Source organism: Astyanax mexicanus, chromosome 14 (genome assembly GCF_023375975.1).
Source record: "Astyanax mexicanus isolate ESR-SI-001 chromosome 14, AstMex3_surface, whole genome shotgun sequence".
Taxonomy (NCBI): domain Eukaryota; kingdom Metazoa; phylum Chordata; class Actinopteri; order Characiformes; family Acestrorhamphidae; genus Astyanax; species Astyanax mexicanus.
In genome coordinates, this window is record NC_064421.1 from 48,501,620 (window position 1) to 48,517,748 (window position 16,129).

Below are 16,129 nucleotides of genomic sequence, written 5' to 3' on the forward strand. Positions count from 1 at the left end.
TTTAGCATAGAATTAGCAAAAATATGAAAAAACAGCTAAAAGGCGGCTACTGGAAATAGGGCTGTGGATGGGGACTGGGCAACTGGGAAATCATTCACATAACCAGCAGAATGTAATAAAATGAAATTAAAAAAGAAATCAAATTAAACAAAACTGAAAAAGGAGGCTTTAGAATGTCAACATTTATTTACAGTGATGCTTCATTTCTCAGTATTTTTACTGAACCAGTATAAACCAGCAAGTTCTGCTAAATCATTTTCTGAGTTTGTGGAAAAAGGCTGCGGACTCCAAGCCGTTTTAAAAGTGAAATTCCTGCTGAAATTTACAGCCCTGTAGATTTCTCATGACGTATCCATTTTTCCCTAATTTAGGAATGCAGGAAGTGGCTTTTTTAACTGCAGAGCCCGTCTGGCAGGAGCAGAGCAGCCGACACGAAACAAAAGCAACAAAACCAACAAAAGCCGAGATGAAATTAAGTTAGGAAGATAAGAATCGGGCCGTTTGCAGACCATACAGCCCACCACCTCTGGAAATGAGCCGTCCACATCAAACATTTATGAGAATTTATTTTAAGCATGCTAACTGCTCAAGCTAACACTTTCAAAAACCAGGCCTTTAAACAGGAGGACGTCACCCAGCCTCAATCAATAATACATGATTATCTATTTTATAATACATGCAAATGTGGTTTCTGTGAAGATATGAGGACGTTCTGCGAACTGGATTTTACTCAGATTCAGAAAAAAATATAATTTCTTAGTTTGTAAAATGAATAATGAATAGAATACAGCCAGCAGAACTGTGATTGGTCTATAATATAAGTATATTGCTTTTTCTGACCATCCTGACTGACCTTAAGTGTGGTAAAGTAATGTCTGTTGTTGTTTAATGTTAAATGGTTCTGCAAAAACTGAAATTTTAACAGTGAATCAACACAAAGTCCTCAAACTCTGCCTTTTAAATCAGGTTGGTAGTGGTGGGTAATATTCTTTATACTCAGCTTTACTACAGTGATGTAAGTTTACTATTAACACTCTGTTAATCATAGGATTTTTTACTTTTAGCTATAATAAATATAATATAAAAAATATGAAATTATTTATTTTTAATCAAGGAATACGGTTTCTGTTTTATCCTTTTTCTATCTGTACATTTAAATTTGTTTTACATGCCCACAAATCATATACATGATGTGGTAATGTGACGAAGACTCAGATTTCAAAGTGTTGCTAAGGTATCGTTAGGTGGATGCTGTGGCGTTCTATGTGGTTGTTATGGTGTTGTGAAGCAGTAAGACTACTATAAATTGCTATGGTTCTTTATGGTAGCTTGACGATGATGATGTGCTGTCATATCCCAGGTGGTTGCTAATGTGGTGCTCAGCAGTTGTTATGGTATTCTTTTGGGGTTGTTAGGGTAGTTGCTATCATATTCCAGGTGGTTACTAAGGGGCTTTTAAGTGATTGCTGTGGTATTCTATATTGTTGCTGAGTAGTTGCTATGGTATTTCATATTGTCATACATATTGTCAAGTGCATAGAATAGTAAATGTGGGGAAAAAAACATGAAATATCATGATATTATTTTAGGACCATATCGCCCACCCCTAGTTTGAGAGTCAGATAAATGCCGTAAATGTAATGTAATGCAATGAAATGTAAATGTAACGTAACATCATGTCATCACTTATTATGTTACACAGTAAACAATATATGCAATACTATTTGCATGCTGCTATATTTTTAGGTCCAAATCGTCTCATATCATTTTATCATCAACAAACAGTGAATATTTGATATTATCTCCTCCACATCCTCTCGGCTCATCCTCACTCATCCCTGATTCCATCTTATCAGTCCTCAGTCATTTTCTATGAACCTCAGGTGACAAAAAAACGCCCCTCTCAGCCGTCCTGTGCTGCACAGCTCCCTGATTTAATTATTGATTTTTTCTCATAGCCTGAGGAAGAAGAAGAGCGCTCTCAGTGAGTATTCTGTGCTGTATTTACTGCACCGGGGTAAAGGCTACAGTTATTCATCCGCCTATAAAAACTCAGACCTGTCACTGAAATATTCCTTACAACTCCTCAACCCGATAAACTGCAAAACTACTGACAAACTCGTCCTTTTATGAGCACTGTTAACTCACCAGGTAAACATTCTGCCTTCTGACCCTCACATTCGAGTGTAGTTTATTATTATTATCCCTTACTGACATAATGCACTGTTTATTTCATAGTAATACTATAGACACAATACTTTACAATTTGACCTGACTTAAGTTCTAGTAATAAGAATAATATAAGAATTTTTCTGTAATGTGCTCTTAATTTAACATCACATTTAAATATATATATATCTATATATATATATATATATATATATATATATATATATATATATATATACAGTACTGTGCAAAAGTTTTAGGCACCAAATCAAATTACACCAATTCATTGATCTCAGCAATATGAGTGTTTTTTCCTCAGATGAGGAGAGACTGCTGTTTGTATTTATGTATTTATTGTGATGTTAGTGTTTTACTGAACTAATAAACACTTACTGCACATATCAGAAGCTTTTCCTTTACTGAAATTCCCTCAGGCGCCTAAAACTGTATATATACACACATAAAGTAAAAAACTCGAAATAACATGAGTATAACATAATGGGAAAAGGTGTTTTTTTCTGCCACATTTGCTGCGATGCTACAATGCTTCACTTCAGTGAGCAGATTTGCATTTTTATAATGCAGTGGGCGGAGCTAATCTGCTGTTTGATAGGCTAATAAATGTCTATTCAAATTAATAACAGGTCTTAATCTGTGTGAAGTGTAAGAATACGCCCTAAAAAAAAAAAAAGAAGAAAACACACCATGTCTATTGCAACGGATGCAGGGTCTGAAAGGGTTAATCTGAAAAATGTTAGTATGATAAAAAAGCAAAAACACATTTGTAACCCCTGTCTATGGAGAGATTAAAAATGTCTGTGCATTGCTCACAATATTTCCGGGCAGGCTCTGGACACAAACCTGATCAGTGGATATTATAACAGAAATAAAGACAGATTTATATAGAAAAAATTGGGGGTTTTGTTCTAAAACGGTTGACCTGTAGTCTCCATCACTGTTAGGAAATGTGAGAATGGAAGTTAAAATTCAGTTTTAATGCTGATCTTCCAGCAACAGAATGAAGACAGTAAGATGATAACAGACACAGCTCTGCTGACCTTATGAATCACAGGTTACTGTGTCTGAAACTGGAGGAAGTACAGCTGCTGTGGTCGAGTCCAGGGAGAGAAAACTATGCAGATTTTCTGAGTCAGTTTCTCTGATTTTGCTATTTATAGGTTTATGTTTGAGTAAAATGAACATTGTTGTTTTATTCTATAAACTACAGACAACATTTCTCCCAAATTACAAATAAAAATATTCTCATTTAGAGCATTTATTTACAGAAAATGAGAAATGACTGAAATAACAAAAAAAAGATGCAAAAACAAGTTCATATTCATAAAGTGTTAAGAGTTCAGAAATCAATATTTGGTGGAATAACCCTGGTTGGTTCTCCTCCACCAGTCTTACACACTGCTTTTGGATAACTTTATGCTGCTTTACTCCTGGTGTAAAAATTCAAGCAGTTCAGTTTGGTGGTTTGATGGTTTGTGATCATCCATCTTCCTCTTGATTATATTCCAGAGGTTTTCAATTTGGTAAAAATATTTTTTTAGAGTTGTACACATGAAATATACTTTAAACTGTATTTCCATAAAATGAATATGCTTTAAATTAAATGTTGCTATCAGCTATTTTTTCACAAACAGTGCTGCCTCGTGGACATGAGGTGTAACAGCACCCACACTCTGCACTGTATTTTACATATTAATTTATCTTAACTTATAAATAAGTTACATTAACATAAAACTGTGAGTTATAGCTCACACATTTCCCATTGGCTCCTGAAAACATTTATTTAAAACATATTTAAATATTGTAGTAAGGTAATAAGAGCACATAAACAGGAAATCCAGTTGCAAGTTGTTTCAGCAAACTGGATTTCCCCTTTAGAATACTATTAATTCACATATACAGTACCGGTCAAAAGTTTGGACACACCTTCTCATTTAATGTTTTTATCAGATTATGAAGGAACACATAATGAATCATGTAGTAACTTTAAAACAGTGTTAAACAAACCAAAATACTCTGTGAAGTATTTGGATACTCTTATCTGGGGAGCTGATTGTTAACTTGTGGTTTCTGAGGCTGGTAACTCTGATGAACTCATCCTGTAAAACAGAGGAAACTCTTTCTCTTCTTTTCTATTCCTGGGGTGGTCCTGATGAGTGCCAGTTTCAGCATCATTTACTTTTTGAAGTATTTTTTCTTTATTAAATTGAGTAGTTGTGTCTTCTCATAATCTGGATTCGAACATTACTCAAATATCCACTATTCACTGTATACCTGTAACTCTACCTCTTCACTACTTTACTTTAACTGATGCTCTCAAACTTTACATTAAGAGACAAGAAATTCAAGTAATTAACTCTTGATGAGTTCAGCACAGCTGTTAACTGAAAGCCTGAATTCCAGGTGACTCTACCTCATTAAGCTGACTGAGAAAATCCAGCAGAGATGTTCAAAACTAATAATTTAGAAAAGTGGTGATTGCAGCTAAATTGGCTCCCAGTCGCTTTAGTAGTTGCTATGGAGTTGCTAAGTGGTCGCTAAGTGGTTTCTAAGGTGTTGCTAAGGTCTTGCTATGGTATCTGTGGTGGCTGCTAAGGTGTTGCTATGGTGTCTGTGGTGGTTGCTATGGTGTTGATAAGTGGTTGCTAAGGTGTTGCTATGGTGTCTGTGGTGGTTGCTAAGGTGTTGCTAATAAAAAAAACATTGAATTTAAGGTGTTTCCAAACTTTTGACTGGTACTTTACTTATCAAGCACTTTATAAGGAAGACCTGTAGACCTATTGATTCATCAGCTGAATGAGTGGCAGCAGCGCAGTGCAACAAAATCCATGCAGATAAGCATCAGCCAGAAGCTTCAGCTGATGATCATATGTGGTGTGTTTTCATGATTGTTGGTGTCAGAAGAGCTGGTTTTAAATGTTTCAAGAAGTGATGAACCTGTGGGATTTTTAACACAACATATGTTGATTACATTTATTTTGTTTATTATTTTTTTATTCATTTCTATAGCTCAGTTTATTTCTATTAATACTTACCAGCTGTGAGCTGTTATATAAAATGTTCCCCTCTTTTTTAAACAATATATGTTTTTTTATAATAAACAATTTCTTTTACAATACTAAAATTAACAGCTTCTGGACTGGATCTAAAGAGCTTAAAGGTCCAAAAGAAAGGGTGTTTTGAAAAAATTAAGTTTGATAGTGTACGAAGATTGGTGGCAGACAGTGGTTTAGTCTGTGTTGTGTTTGAAACCACAGTCCCAAAGGAGTAAATCCAATTTGTGTCGGTTTTAAGGGGAAAGATCAGGCCATACTCACTATTACTACTGTCTTGTCTTACTTATAAAGTGCTTTTCAAATGGATATGACTTTTACAGAAATTCAAAAACGTAGAAATGATTGACCAAAATAAGACATTCAACTGTTGCTGTAATGGAACAACAACTAATGTGCGTACAATAAAAAAAAATCTATGTAATTTCTGAATCATATACTGGATTTTTTAAACCTAGCCAGTTGATGACACAGGGAAATAACAGTGTTGTGGTGTTATACTGGATAAACCAGTGTTTTTCTTTCTTTTCCTATGCAAATACAATCATAGAGTTTTGTTAGTTAACCATGACTTTCAGAGTTAATCAGTATCGAGCCCGTTCATCTGGACTCCTCTGCGAGCCGACGCACCACTGCTGAGGCTACTCTTCTGTACGCTTCAGCCTGAACACAACAGAACATAAACAGAACATTTTCAGAAATTTAACATTTAACAAATTTTCTGCCATTACGTATAGCTCTAGGAAAAAAAAATAAGAGAGCACTTCAGTTTCTGAATCAGTTTCTCTGATTTTGCTATTTATAGGTTTATGTTTGAGTAAAATGAACATTGTTGTTTTATTCTATAAACTACAGACAACATTTCTCCCAAATTACAAATAAAAATATTCTCATTTAGAGCGTTTATTTACAGAAAATGAGAAATGACTGAAATAACAAAAAAGATGCAGAACTTTCAGACCTCAAATAATGCAAAGAAAACAAGTTCATATTCATAAAGTTTTAAGAGTTCAGAAATAATCAATATCTGGTGGAATAATCCTGGTTGGTTTTTAATCACAGTTTTTTTTCATGCATCTTGGTATCATGTTCTCCTCCACCAGTCTTACACACTGCTTTTGGATAACTTTATGCTGCTTTACTCCTGGTGCAAAAATTCAAGCAGTTCAGTTTGGTGGTTTGATGGTTTGTGATCATCCATCTTCCTCTTGATTATATTCCAGAGAGGCTTTCGATTAGGTAAAATCAAAGAAACTCATAAATTTTAAGTGCTCTCTTATTATTTTTTTCTTCAGAGCTTTATATAAAGATATACTCCAAAAATTGAGAAATGCAGGAGACTGACCTCAGGACTGTCAGGAGAAGACACCACTACAGGTTGACCCTTATCTGATTTCTCTCTGATGTTTAGATGAAGTGGAATATCCCCTGTAGAGAAAACAAGGCAAATTTGTAACCATGGATTTTTTTGAGTTAATGATGCTGCACATGATGAAACTCTTCCTCATTGTCTGCAGTAACTAGTAAAAGAAAATATTCCGAAAAACAAAAAGAGTCGATCAGGAAAAGCACCGTGTCTACATCAACCCGTCAATTAGTATTCATGGCCGCGCCCACCTCAGCTTGGGACCGCCCACAGGCAGAGCTGAACCGGGCAGCAACGCCGTCTCGTCAGATAGGAGATAACTAACAGCACTAGGAACAGCATGCAGTTCATTCCTGTGTTATTTGTGCGAATAACACATCAGTGTTTATATACTTTACCCAGTAATTCAGAGCTAAGAAACAAATGGTTAGAATTAGTCTAGGGAGGAAAAACACCACCAGCCAAGTACAATTGAGATAGTTAGGTGTAGAGATGTTTAGAACAGTTCTGTTTTTACACTAGTTAAAAGTAAAAATCCACCCCAGGGGACCTGGACTACCCACCTCTATGTGTAAGAAACTATACTGCACTGCACTGCTGGAACGGTTAGTCTCTAATGCTAATGATCCAGCCTTAGTGCTGGAGAAATCCTGGAATCTAAGCTTACTGTAAATAACCGGAAGCGCTTTAATCACCCAAATAAACAGTTTTTAGGAGATAAATCTGCGTAGATTAACATCCAGCTCTCATTTGACTTTAAAATATAAATATATTCTTTATAGTTTTGTTTACTTAGCTTAGCCACCACCCAGCAGCAAGACCTGCTGAATTATAGTGTAAAAATAGACCAGAAGATAGGTGTTCACTGAAAGTGTGTCTTATAATTTTATAGTTTTTAGGTCTTTTAGGTCTTATAGCTTAATCTTCCAGTCTTTCTTTAATATATAATTTTATTAAAGAACCTACTGCAGTAAGGTTTCTGTGAGAAAGTCTTACCAAGAACTTCTACTCCAAGTGTCCGTGCTAACTCTCTTGCTCCATCTGACCCAAAAATGTGTGTTTGGTGATTACACTGGGGACACTGGAAAACACTCATATTCTGAACCAGACCCAGAACCTGGAACAAAACAAAAAGATGTTTTTAGCTGAATTTTAACACTTTTAGAACTGATACAGCTTCATTTTGCTAGATGTTTCTCTTTTAACCAGACCTGAGGCCATGTCTGTCTTCTCACATTTATTATGGAATGGAATTTGATATATACACATATATATATATGTTACACGATCAAAGATCAGCATGAATCAGCAAATTCAATATAGAGAGGTTAAAACTACAAGCCGTTCTTTTGTTAACGTTTGACAGAAACTTTCTGGTCAGAAACATCTGGAATTCAGCACTGCCTGACATAGAAAGAGAGTTTTTTCCTCTGCACAAATGCTTTAATGCTTTACAGATGTTTTTAAAGTGCCTCACCGGTACATTAACTTTGCGAAACATCTCAGCACCTCTGCGTGCATCGAGCAGAGCAATGTCCTGTGGAGTGGATACAATCACAGCTCCTGCAATGAAGACATACGAGATCAGTATGAGGGGAAAAAACTGCTATTTATCTTTTTTTATTCTTTTAAAAGTATTTGTAATTTTTTTTATCCCATTTTCTCCTGATTTACAAGGCCATTTACCCAACCCACTCATTAGGACTTCCCCTATCACTAGTGATGCTCCAACACCAGGAGGGTTAAGAAGACTAGCACACGCCTCCTCCGATACATGTGAAGTCAGACTCCGCCTCTTTTTTGAACTGCTACTGATGCTGTAGCATTGCCGAGTAGCATCACAGCGCTAACGCTCGGAGGAAAGCGCAGCGACTCGGTTCTGATACATCAGCTCACAGACGCAGCCTTGTGCTGATCCACATCACCCTAGGAGTGATGAGGGGAAAGAGAGAGCGCCATCTACTGTACTGTACCCACCCAGAGAGAGCAAGACCAATTGCACTCTCTCAGGGCTCTGGCTGCTGATTGCAAGCTGCATGACCGGGATTTAAAACAGCAATAACACGATAGGTTATATTTTTTAAAATCATAAAAACTATCAAGATATTATACTGGGGTAAAATAACGACTCTAGTTTTCAGGTATACTACACTACACTATTATTTTTTTATCTCTCTCCCAAGAATAAATACTGACTTCATCATTAATAATTATGATTAATCACAGAATATTGTTGTAATTAACACAATTTACTTTTTAAGCAAATAATATCACTATTAACTCCATTTTGCAAATATTACATTATTAAATACCCGTTATTAAAAGCCATTATTAGAAGAAAAAAAGTGTATTTTGATGTGATTAATCAAATTATATATATTTTTTTTGTTAATTAATATAACTAGTATATATCAAAATATATAATAACTGCCGAGGTTTCACCACCTAAAAATGGTTCAGTTACTCCCTTTACATAGACATAAATACAATAAATAACAACACTTTGCAAATGAAAATACATTTATGACATTAATCTACTAAATCAGAGAATGTTCTATGTAAAAATGGGAACTTACCTTTCATTTTAATAAGTAAAAAGCCCTGTTTGACTTTTAATTTACCTGCTATTGGGATGTTCTGTGTAATGGAGAGTTGGACGTCTCCTGTTCCAGGAGGCATGTCAACTATTAAATAATCCAAAAGCCCCCAGTCCACCTAAATACATAAAATAAACAACATAAAATTAAAAAAAAGATGTGTTGTCACAACTACACCACCCTTGTATGCTTGTATTTACATTGTATAATCTGATAAATAAATAAATGTAGGAGATTTGAGCACAAAAAGAGAAGTTATTTATATTTCCTACCTGTCTAAGAAGCTTCTCGATGGCAGACATCACCATCAGACCCCTCCACACAATGGGTGCAGTATCTTCAACCAGAAATCCCATCGACATACTGAAGAATTAAACATTTATATAACTTATTAAAGTTATATATATAAATAACTAAAAACTTAAGATTCAAACGATTAACATATAACATATAACTTACCAAGGTATTCCAAAGTTTGTTAAAGGTCTCATTAAATTATCTAAAAAAATAAAAAATAAAGAAACACATTTTTAAATGCAGATATACATAAATTATATATGCATAAACATTCCTTACATGTTTTTATTACGTTTAAGTTCTCTTTGTATTTTCTCAATTTTAAAGCCATTTGAATGATCGTTGTGTTTGAAATTTGCTATTTAAGTAAAGTTAAGCTGATGTGGTGCACTTTTAGGTTTTAAGACATTTTATGTGGTAATAAATGGGGGGGGGGGGGGGGGTTTCTAACTTTTCCTCAACAGAAAACTGCATCATCTCTATTTATTAACAAATTATTTTAATATGCTTCCTTTCTTTTAATTTATTATCAAAGGCATATGATTTTTGTGACATTACAATGCAGAAAAATCTATATTACTACTTTTTGTGCTTCAAAAAACACACACAAAATTGCTTCATGCCACCTACTGTCTGTTAGCTCTGGATTTCCTCTAAGGTTCATCAGCTTTGGAACTGAAGGGCCGTAAACATCTGCATCCAAAATACCCACTTGTTTACTCTGTGAAAGCATAAAAACAGAAGAAATGAAGCTCATAAAAATCAATTGCAATAGTCTCTTAATAAGGATAGACAACTGAAGGTGGTTCTTCATTACCTGATCATTTGCTGTAAGTCCAAGAGCAAGATTGACTGTAAAGAAAAAAAAAAGAGAGTAGACATGTATGTCAAAATGAGTGAACTTTCTTAGCCATACTATACCATCAAAGCAGGTTTACAGTAATTTAAAGTACAGTAATTTAAGGTATAATCTGAAACAAACCATCAATCCAAAACACTATTCAAGAAAACCCAAAAATCAGTGTCTCAGAAAATTAGAATATTATATAAGACCAATTGGTGCTTTTGGCAGTGTGGGCAGTGTGCCAAGTCCTGCTGGAAAATGAAATCTGCATCTCCATAAAAGTTGTTTTCAGCAGAGGGAAGCTGTAAGATATGAAGTGCTGTAAGATTTTGTGGGAAAACAAAACTGCACTGACTTTAGACTTGATAATAAAACACAGTGGATCAACACCAGCAGATGACCGACATGTCTCTCCAAACCATCACTGATCATCAGCAAATTTTACATTTCATTTAAAGTAAATCAAGGGAGCAGAGTCTGGAGGAAGAGTGGAGAGACACACAGTCCAAACTGCTCGAGATCTAGTGTGAAGTTTCCACCAATCAGTGATGGTTTGGAGAGTCATGTCTGATATCTGCTGGTGTTGATCCACTGTGTAATATGCTGAAAACTTTTATGTAGATGTGGATTTCATTTTCCAGCAGGACTTGGCACACTGCCCACATTGCCAAAAGTACCATTTGGTCTTATATAATAATCAAATTTTCTGAGACACTTATTTTTGGGTTTTCATTGAAAATAAATAAATTCTTAAAATAGATCACTCTATACATCTATATAAAAAAGTAACTTTTCAATGATATTCTATTTTTTTGAGATGCACTAGTAGATGAGAGAAAGAGGGAGAGGGAGAGAGAGAGAGAAACGTACCTGCTGTTGTAGATTTCCCGACACCTCCTTTTCCTGAAGCAACAACAATCACCTCTTTAACTCCTGCTATGGGTTTCTGTTTGGGTAAGCCTCGTGCCATGTGTGCCCGCTGCCTTTCCTGCAGTGTTCTCTCACCAGCACCTGAAGACTAACCAGTAAAAACAGTACTTAGAAATACAGACTAAGATTTTACAAAGACTGGGGATCTTTCAGAGTCACTACTTGCAAGACTCCAACTGAGATTATTTCCCATCATGCTTCTGGTGGAGTTTAACAGGAGAAAAGCTGTTTAACGATGGAGCAGAAAGAGAAGCACTTTTTGGCCACAGCTGCCTTTATATATATTTTCTGTGATTTATCAGAGAATCACAGCTTTTGTCCACATTTAACAGTTTATTTTTCTGCCACACTGTTAGTATGTTTTAATAGAATTCATCTTGTGTTTAGCTCTGACTACAAGCTTATTCCCCCCCTATTTTTTTGCTACAACCTTGTAAAGCAAAGAATCACAGTTTCTTTACTGCTATACATTTGCCTTTATTTTATATATAAAATTAATGCAATAAAAATCATTCTTGCAAAATATTTTTTTATTAACACTGCACAATAAGACAAAGTAATACAAAATAAATATGTGCCCATATTCTGTTGTGTCTTGTCTTTTTCGTTTTGTCTGTTTTTTTCTGAACAAATCACTGTGCACACAAAAACAGCTGTGGCCAAAAGGTGCCCCTGTTTCTGCTCCATTGTTAAACAGCTTCTCTTTCTGTTAAATTCCACCAGAAGCATGATGGAAAATTATCTCAGAAAGACTCTAGTTGTTGTCTTGCAAATGACAAATGTGACCCTGCAAGTCTTTGTAAAATCTTAGTCTGTGAATAAAAAGTCTGTGACTTGTCTTTAGATGTGAGGTGTCAGGGTGTGAGACTTTAGTATGTTAAAAGTCGTCTAGTGTATGCCTAGAATTAGTTATTCTAGGGGTAACTTAAGACTTTAAATCTGAAATATTTGTGTCATTACCTGGATAAATGCAGTAATTGTTTATTTTTAAATATGAACAACATAAAGCTCAACCACATGCTTAACATGTAGCTCAGTTAAAATAATAAACACTGGACTCAAACACCTTACTCTTGTCTTTTACACAGTGGAGCTTATTTATAGTTTTGGGTTGTTTAAGGAGAACAGCGGGAACTCACCTTAAACCGAACATCATGTTTACAGACCCCTGTCAGAGGTCCTGTGTGTCTCCCAGCCCACAGGACAGAGGCAGGTTTAGCTGAGAAGAGCTTACACACCTGTATTAACGTCCTGCAGCTGCAGTGAAACATTTCACAGCTGAAATAAACCTGATATATATTTATTACTATTATATATATAACTAATTATAGGATCCTCAGCTCAGAAACAGCAGCAACAGCAGCAACAGCTACACACAGCCCAGCTAACGCTGACATTTCTCTCCTAAACAGCCTGTTTCTGACTCATTCTGAGAGAAATAATCACACCTCCCCTCATTCTGTAAATCAACTGTACTCTATAAAACTGGTTTAAAGTGATTTAGCTTCTGGCTTATTCAAATAAAGCCTGGAAATAATAAAACTGCAGATATAAACACTGGACTCCCCTGCACGACGCGGGCCACTGTTGATGACGTAGGATAGAAAACACGGAACCGGATCGAGTGAGTGAGGCGGAGGAGGATCTGCTGGGTAAAGTCCGAGGTTTTACACAGGGGTTTATATACAGGAGGTTTAATATAAAGCAGTTTTCAGCAGGTTTAGTGTATAAATATAGTGTATTTAGTAGCTGTATCATGTCGGCGGGGAGCGACAGCGCGGTAAAAGCTCGGGTGGTGCTTCAGCAGTGTCTGCGCGCCACCCTGCAGGTTAAACCCCCGCAGGAGGAGTCTGAAGCTCAGTGGGTTCAGGTAACTTTTTTATTAGTCATTTTTAAACCTTACAATGAATCTACGGAGCCCCTGAAGGGACATGGAGTATTTTTTATGTTAAGAAAACATATTTTTCACGTTTTCACACACTGAGCAAAGCTCAGTGGGTTTCGGTGCTCTGTCGAATTGTCCTACCCATCGATACATGCCTCCCAAAGGTACTGCGCATGCGCTGACCTACACAATTTAGCTATTTCTCGTGTTTTTTTCTTTATAATTAATCTGTTTTAGGGGGTTTATGTGAATTAAACAACCTGGACGCACTGCCATTGCAAAATAAAGTGTAAATGGAAACTAATTATTACAATTATTATTATAAATAAATACAAAAGCAGTTTGTAATGAGCTATATTTGCCATACCTTTGCCATGATACAATGCTTTATACAATCGAAATATTATAACTTACATCTATTGGAATTTCACTGGGTACATGCCCTAAAATAGTGCTTCTTTTGTATATTTACACTTAAATATACATTAGGGCAGCACGGTTTGACAAGGTAGGACAATTCGACAGATATTCTTTAAACGTGAAGTAGGCTCAGTGGTTTAAGCTGTATTTATTGTTAGATTTTTTTTATCTTAAAATGAGCTACAGTGGGTTGTATGGAGCCCCTAAAGGGACATGGTGATTTTTTTTTTTTAATAAAAAAGTGGTTAGTTTTATTTTTCTCTGTTTCAGATTCTGTCACCCTTATAAGTAAAATTGTGAAAAAAGTATAATAATCAGAAAATTAGTATACTTGAGTAAACTTTCATTACTTCTGACACTAAATGTAATGGTACTGCCCACATGTTACTCTTTTCTCACAGATTGACAGAGGAATGGTGATCTACATCTGCTTCTTTAAAGGTGCAACTGAAGACATCATCCCCAAAATGGGTACAACCTCTATTAATAAAAGTTCACAGCATATATGGCATATTCCCCTGAATCTGAGTCATTTCTGTCCCCAGGAAATTACATGTATAAATGTGTACAAAAAATACCTTTAAAATACATTTTATTATTAAGCATAGTGTCTTGTACATTGACCTTATTGCAAAAATACGATATGTAATTAAAACATTAATAAAAACTATCTTTAAAAAAATCTCATCTACGCTTTAAAAAATATATATTTTTAATAATAAATCCATAATATTCAAGTTAAAATACACATTTCACTTGGTCCTGTTACCATAACACATTACCCCTTCTGAAACATCTGGAACATTCCACAACAGGAAGTCACATCTTCAACAGGAAGTGACATCAGCTGGTTCTTCTGAAGATCATGGGAAGACCAAAATTAAGTTCCCTCATTCGTTTTTTTTCTGTATATTTGATCTTATTGTAACGATGACTGAGGAGATCAATCTCAACACTCAACACTCAGTCCTGTTACCTAAATTAATTCTTACATCTTATTGGTTTATTTTTAAACTACACATTTTTGGAAAATCACTAGAGTGTGCTCAGTGTTCTCTTGCTATTAGCATAGCCGCCATTTAGCTATTTTTCATGTTTTTTCTAATTCTATGCTAAGAACTCATTCCTATTACTTTCAGTTCTGTTACTCAAACATAAAAAGTAACAGTGAGTGATTTTTATTTTCGTCATAAATATTTATTATTTAAAAACATGCAGTGAACCATTTATTTAAAATAAAGACTTTCTTGAGAGAAAATCAAAGGAATTAGTGCACTTGCTTTTAAACATGCTTTTTAAATGGCACATGAGTTTTGTAACCATATTCAGATTAGAAATCTTGTAAAAAATAAGTAAAGCTGTCCGGGATTCACCAGTAAATGTTTTGAATAGTTAAATATAGAGCTACAACAAGCAAATGGTACCCATTCAGTGGAATGGCCCTTATATAAAACAGTATAAAAGAAGCTAATTGTTTTTTTTTTGTCTCATTTTCTCAAAGTGAACTCCCTGCTGAACATAAAGCTTTGTGAAACGGATGCTGGGAAATATACTTCAGTCCTAGATTTACCCGGAAATGTTCTCATTGTACCCCAAGCGACATTAGGAGGAAAATCGAAGGGTAAATGCATGCAGTACCACGGGAACATCGGCAAAGAGGACGGACAGAAGCTTTACTCCAGCTTTGTCTCTCAGTGCGAGCAGGAACTGAGTTTAGCTGTTAAATGCAGTGAAGCTGGAACAGAAGTCAAACATGGAACATATGGTAACAGACAGGTTCTGAAGCTGGACACAAACGGACCCTATACTCATCTAATGGAGTTTTAATGCTGAGTGTTTCTGTGTGATTGATGTATGAATAAGGAGTGAATGGGACATTTATCCTGTATACGCTAAAATACATTTGTTAATTCAATTCAGTTCTTGGTGGATTGGTGGATATGGATTGGTGATACTGTACAGTAAGATTGCACTTTTCTGTTGCACAAATCATCTACACTCCAAAATACATTAATAAATGAGCAAATAGTTTGGAAAATAAATGCACATGATCTTTGCTTTGGAATATCTGTTTGTTTTTTTTAAAAGAGAAAATTCAGACATAGGTTAGGATATATATATATATATATATATATATATATATATATATATATATATATATATATATATATATATATATATATATATATATATATATATATAATATATTAAAATATATATTCACCACTTTCAACCAAACTATTGAAATTAATCGGCTTAAAGGGTTCTGTAAAAATCCTGCAAAAATATGGAAGTCTGTACCAAATCTACTTTTCGAAAAGGTTGGGGGTTTAAATAATGTAAATAAACTACCTATACAATTATCAGCCTTCCACAGACAAGTACTTATAAACTGGTTGCTGATCTACAAACACAATTTCTCGCCTCATGAGCTATTACTCTGGAACAATAAATATATTATTATACTGTATGTTTTTAGACTTGAAGAGCAGGTTGGTTAAGGAAATCCCCTCAAAGTCCAATTCATATATATTTTGTATAATTTAATGA

At 35.0% G+C, this 16,129-nt stretch overlaps 2 protein-coding genes across 3 annotated transcripts; one reads left to right on the plus strand and one right to left on the minus strand.

Moving 5' to 3' along the window:
- Window positions 1–5,187: 5,187 nt before the first annotated feature.
- Window positions 5,188–12,890, minus strand: nubpl (nucleotide binding protein-like). 2 transcript variants are annotated; one of them, XM_022672550.2, is made up of 11 exons: window positions 12,414–12,890; window positions 11,215–11,362; window positions 10,318–10,352; window positions 10,131–10,221; window positions 9,663–9,702; window positions 9,476–9,566; window positions 9,228–9,321; window positions 8,084–8,169; window positions 7,603–7,723; window positions 6,586–6,668; window positions 5,188–5,903 (listed from the first exon to the last, which is right to left on the minus strand). In XM_022672550.2, the coding sequence occupies exons 1-11, from the start codon at window positions 12,543–12,545 to the stop codon at window positions 5,841–5,843; spliced, it is 984 nt and encodes a 327-aa protein (XP_022528271.1). In that variant the 5' UTR covers window positions 12,546–12,890; the 3' UTR covers window positions 5,188–5,840. The 2 variants fall into 2 exon arrangements, with proteins under 2 accessions (XP_022528271.1, XP_022528272.1); XM_022672551.2 differs by having other exon boundaries at window positions 11,215–11,355; window positions 12,414–12,500.
- dtd2 (D-aminoacyl-tRNA deacylase 2) lies at window positions 12,879–15,635 on the plus strand. The gene is made up of 3 exons (XM_015607303.3): window positions 12,879–13,144; window positions 13,981–14,050; window positions 15,081–15,635. Exons 1-3 carry the CDS (start codon window positions 13,031–13,033, stop codon window positions 15,404–15,406), a joined length of 510 nt encoding a protein of 169 aa, XP_015462789.1. The 5' UTR covers window positions 12,879–13,030; the 3' UTR covers window positions 15,407–15,635.
- Window positions 15,636–16,129: the final 494 nt, after the last annotated feature.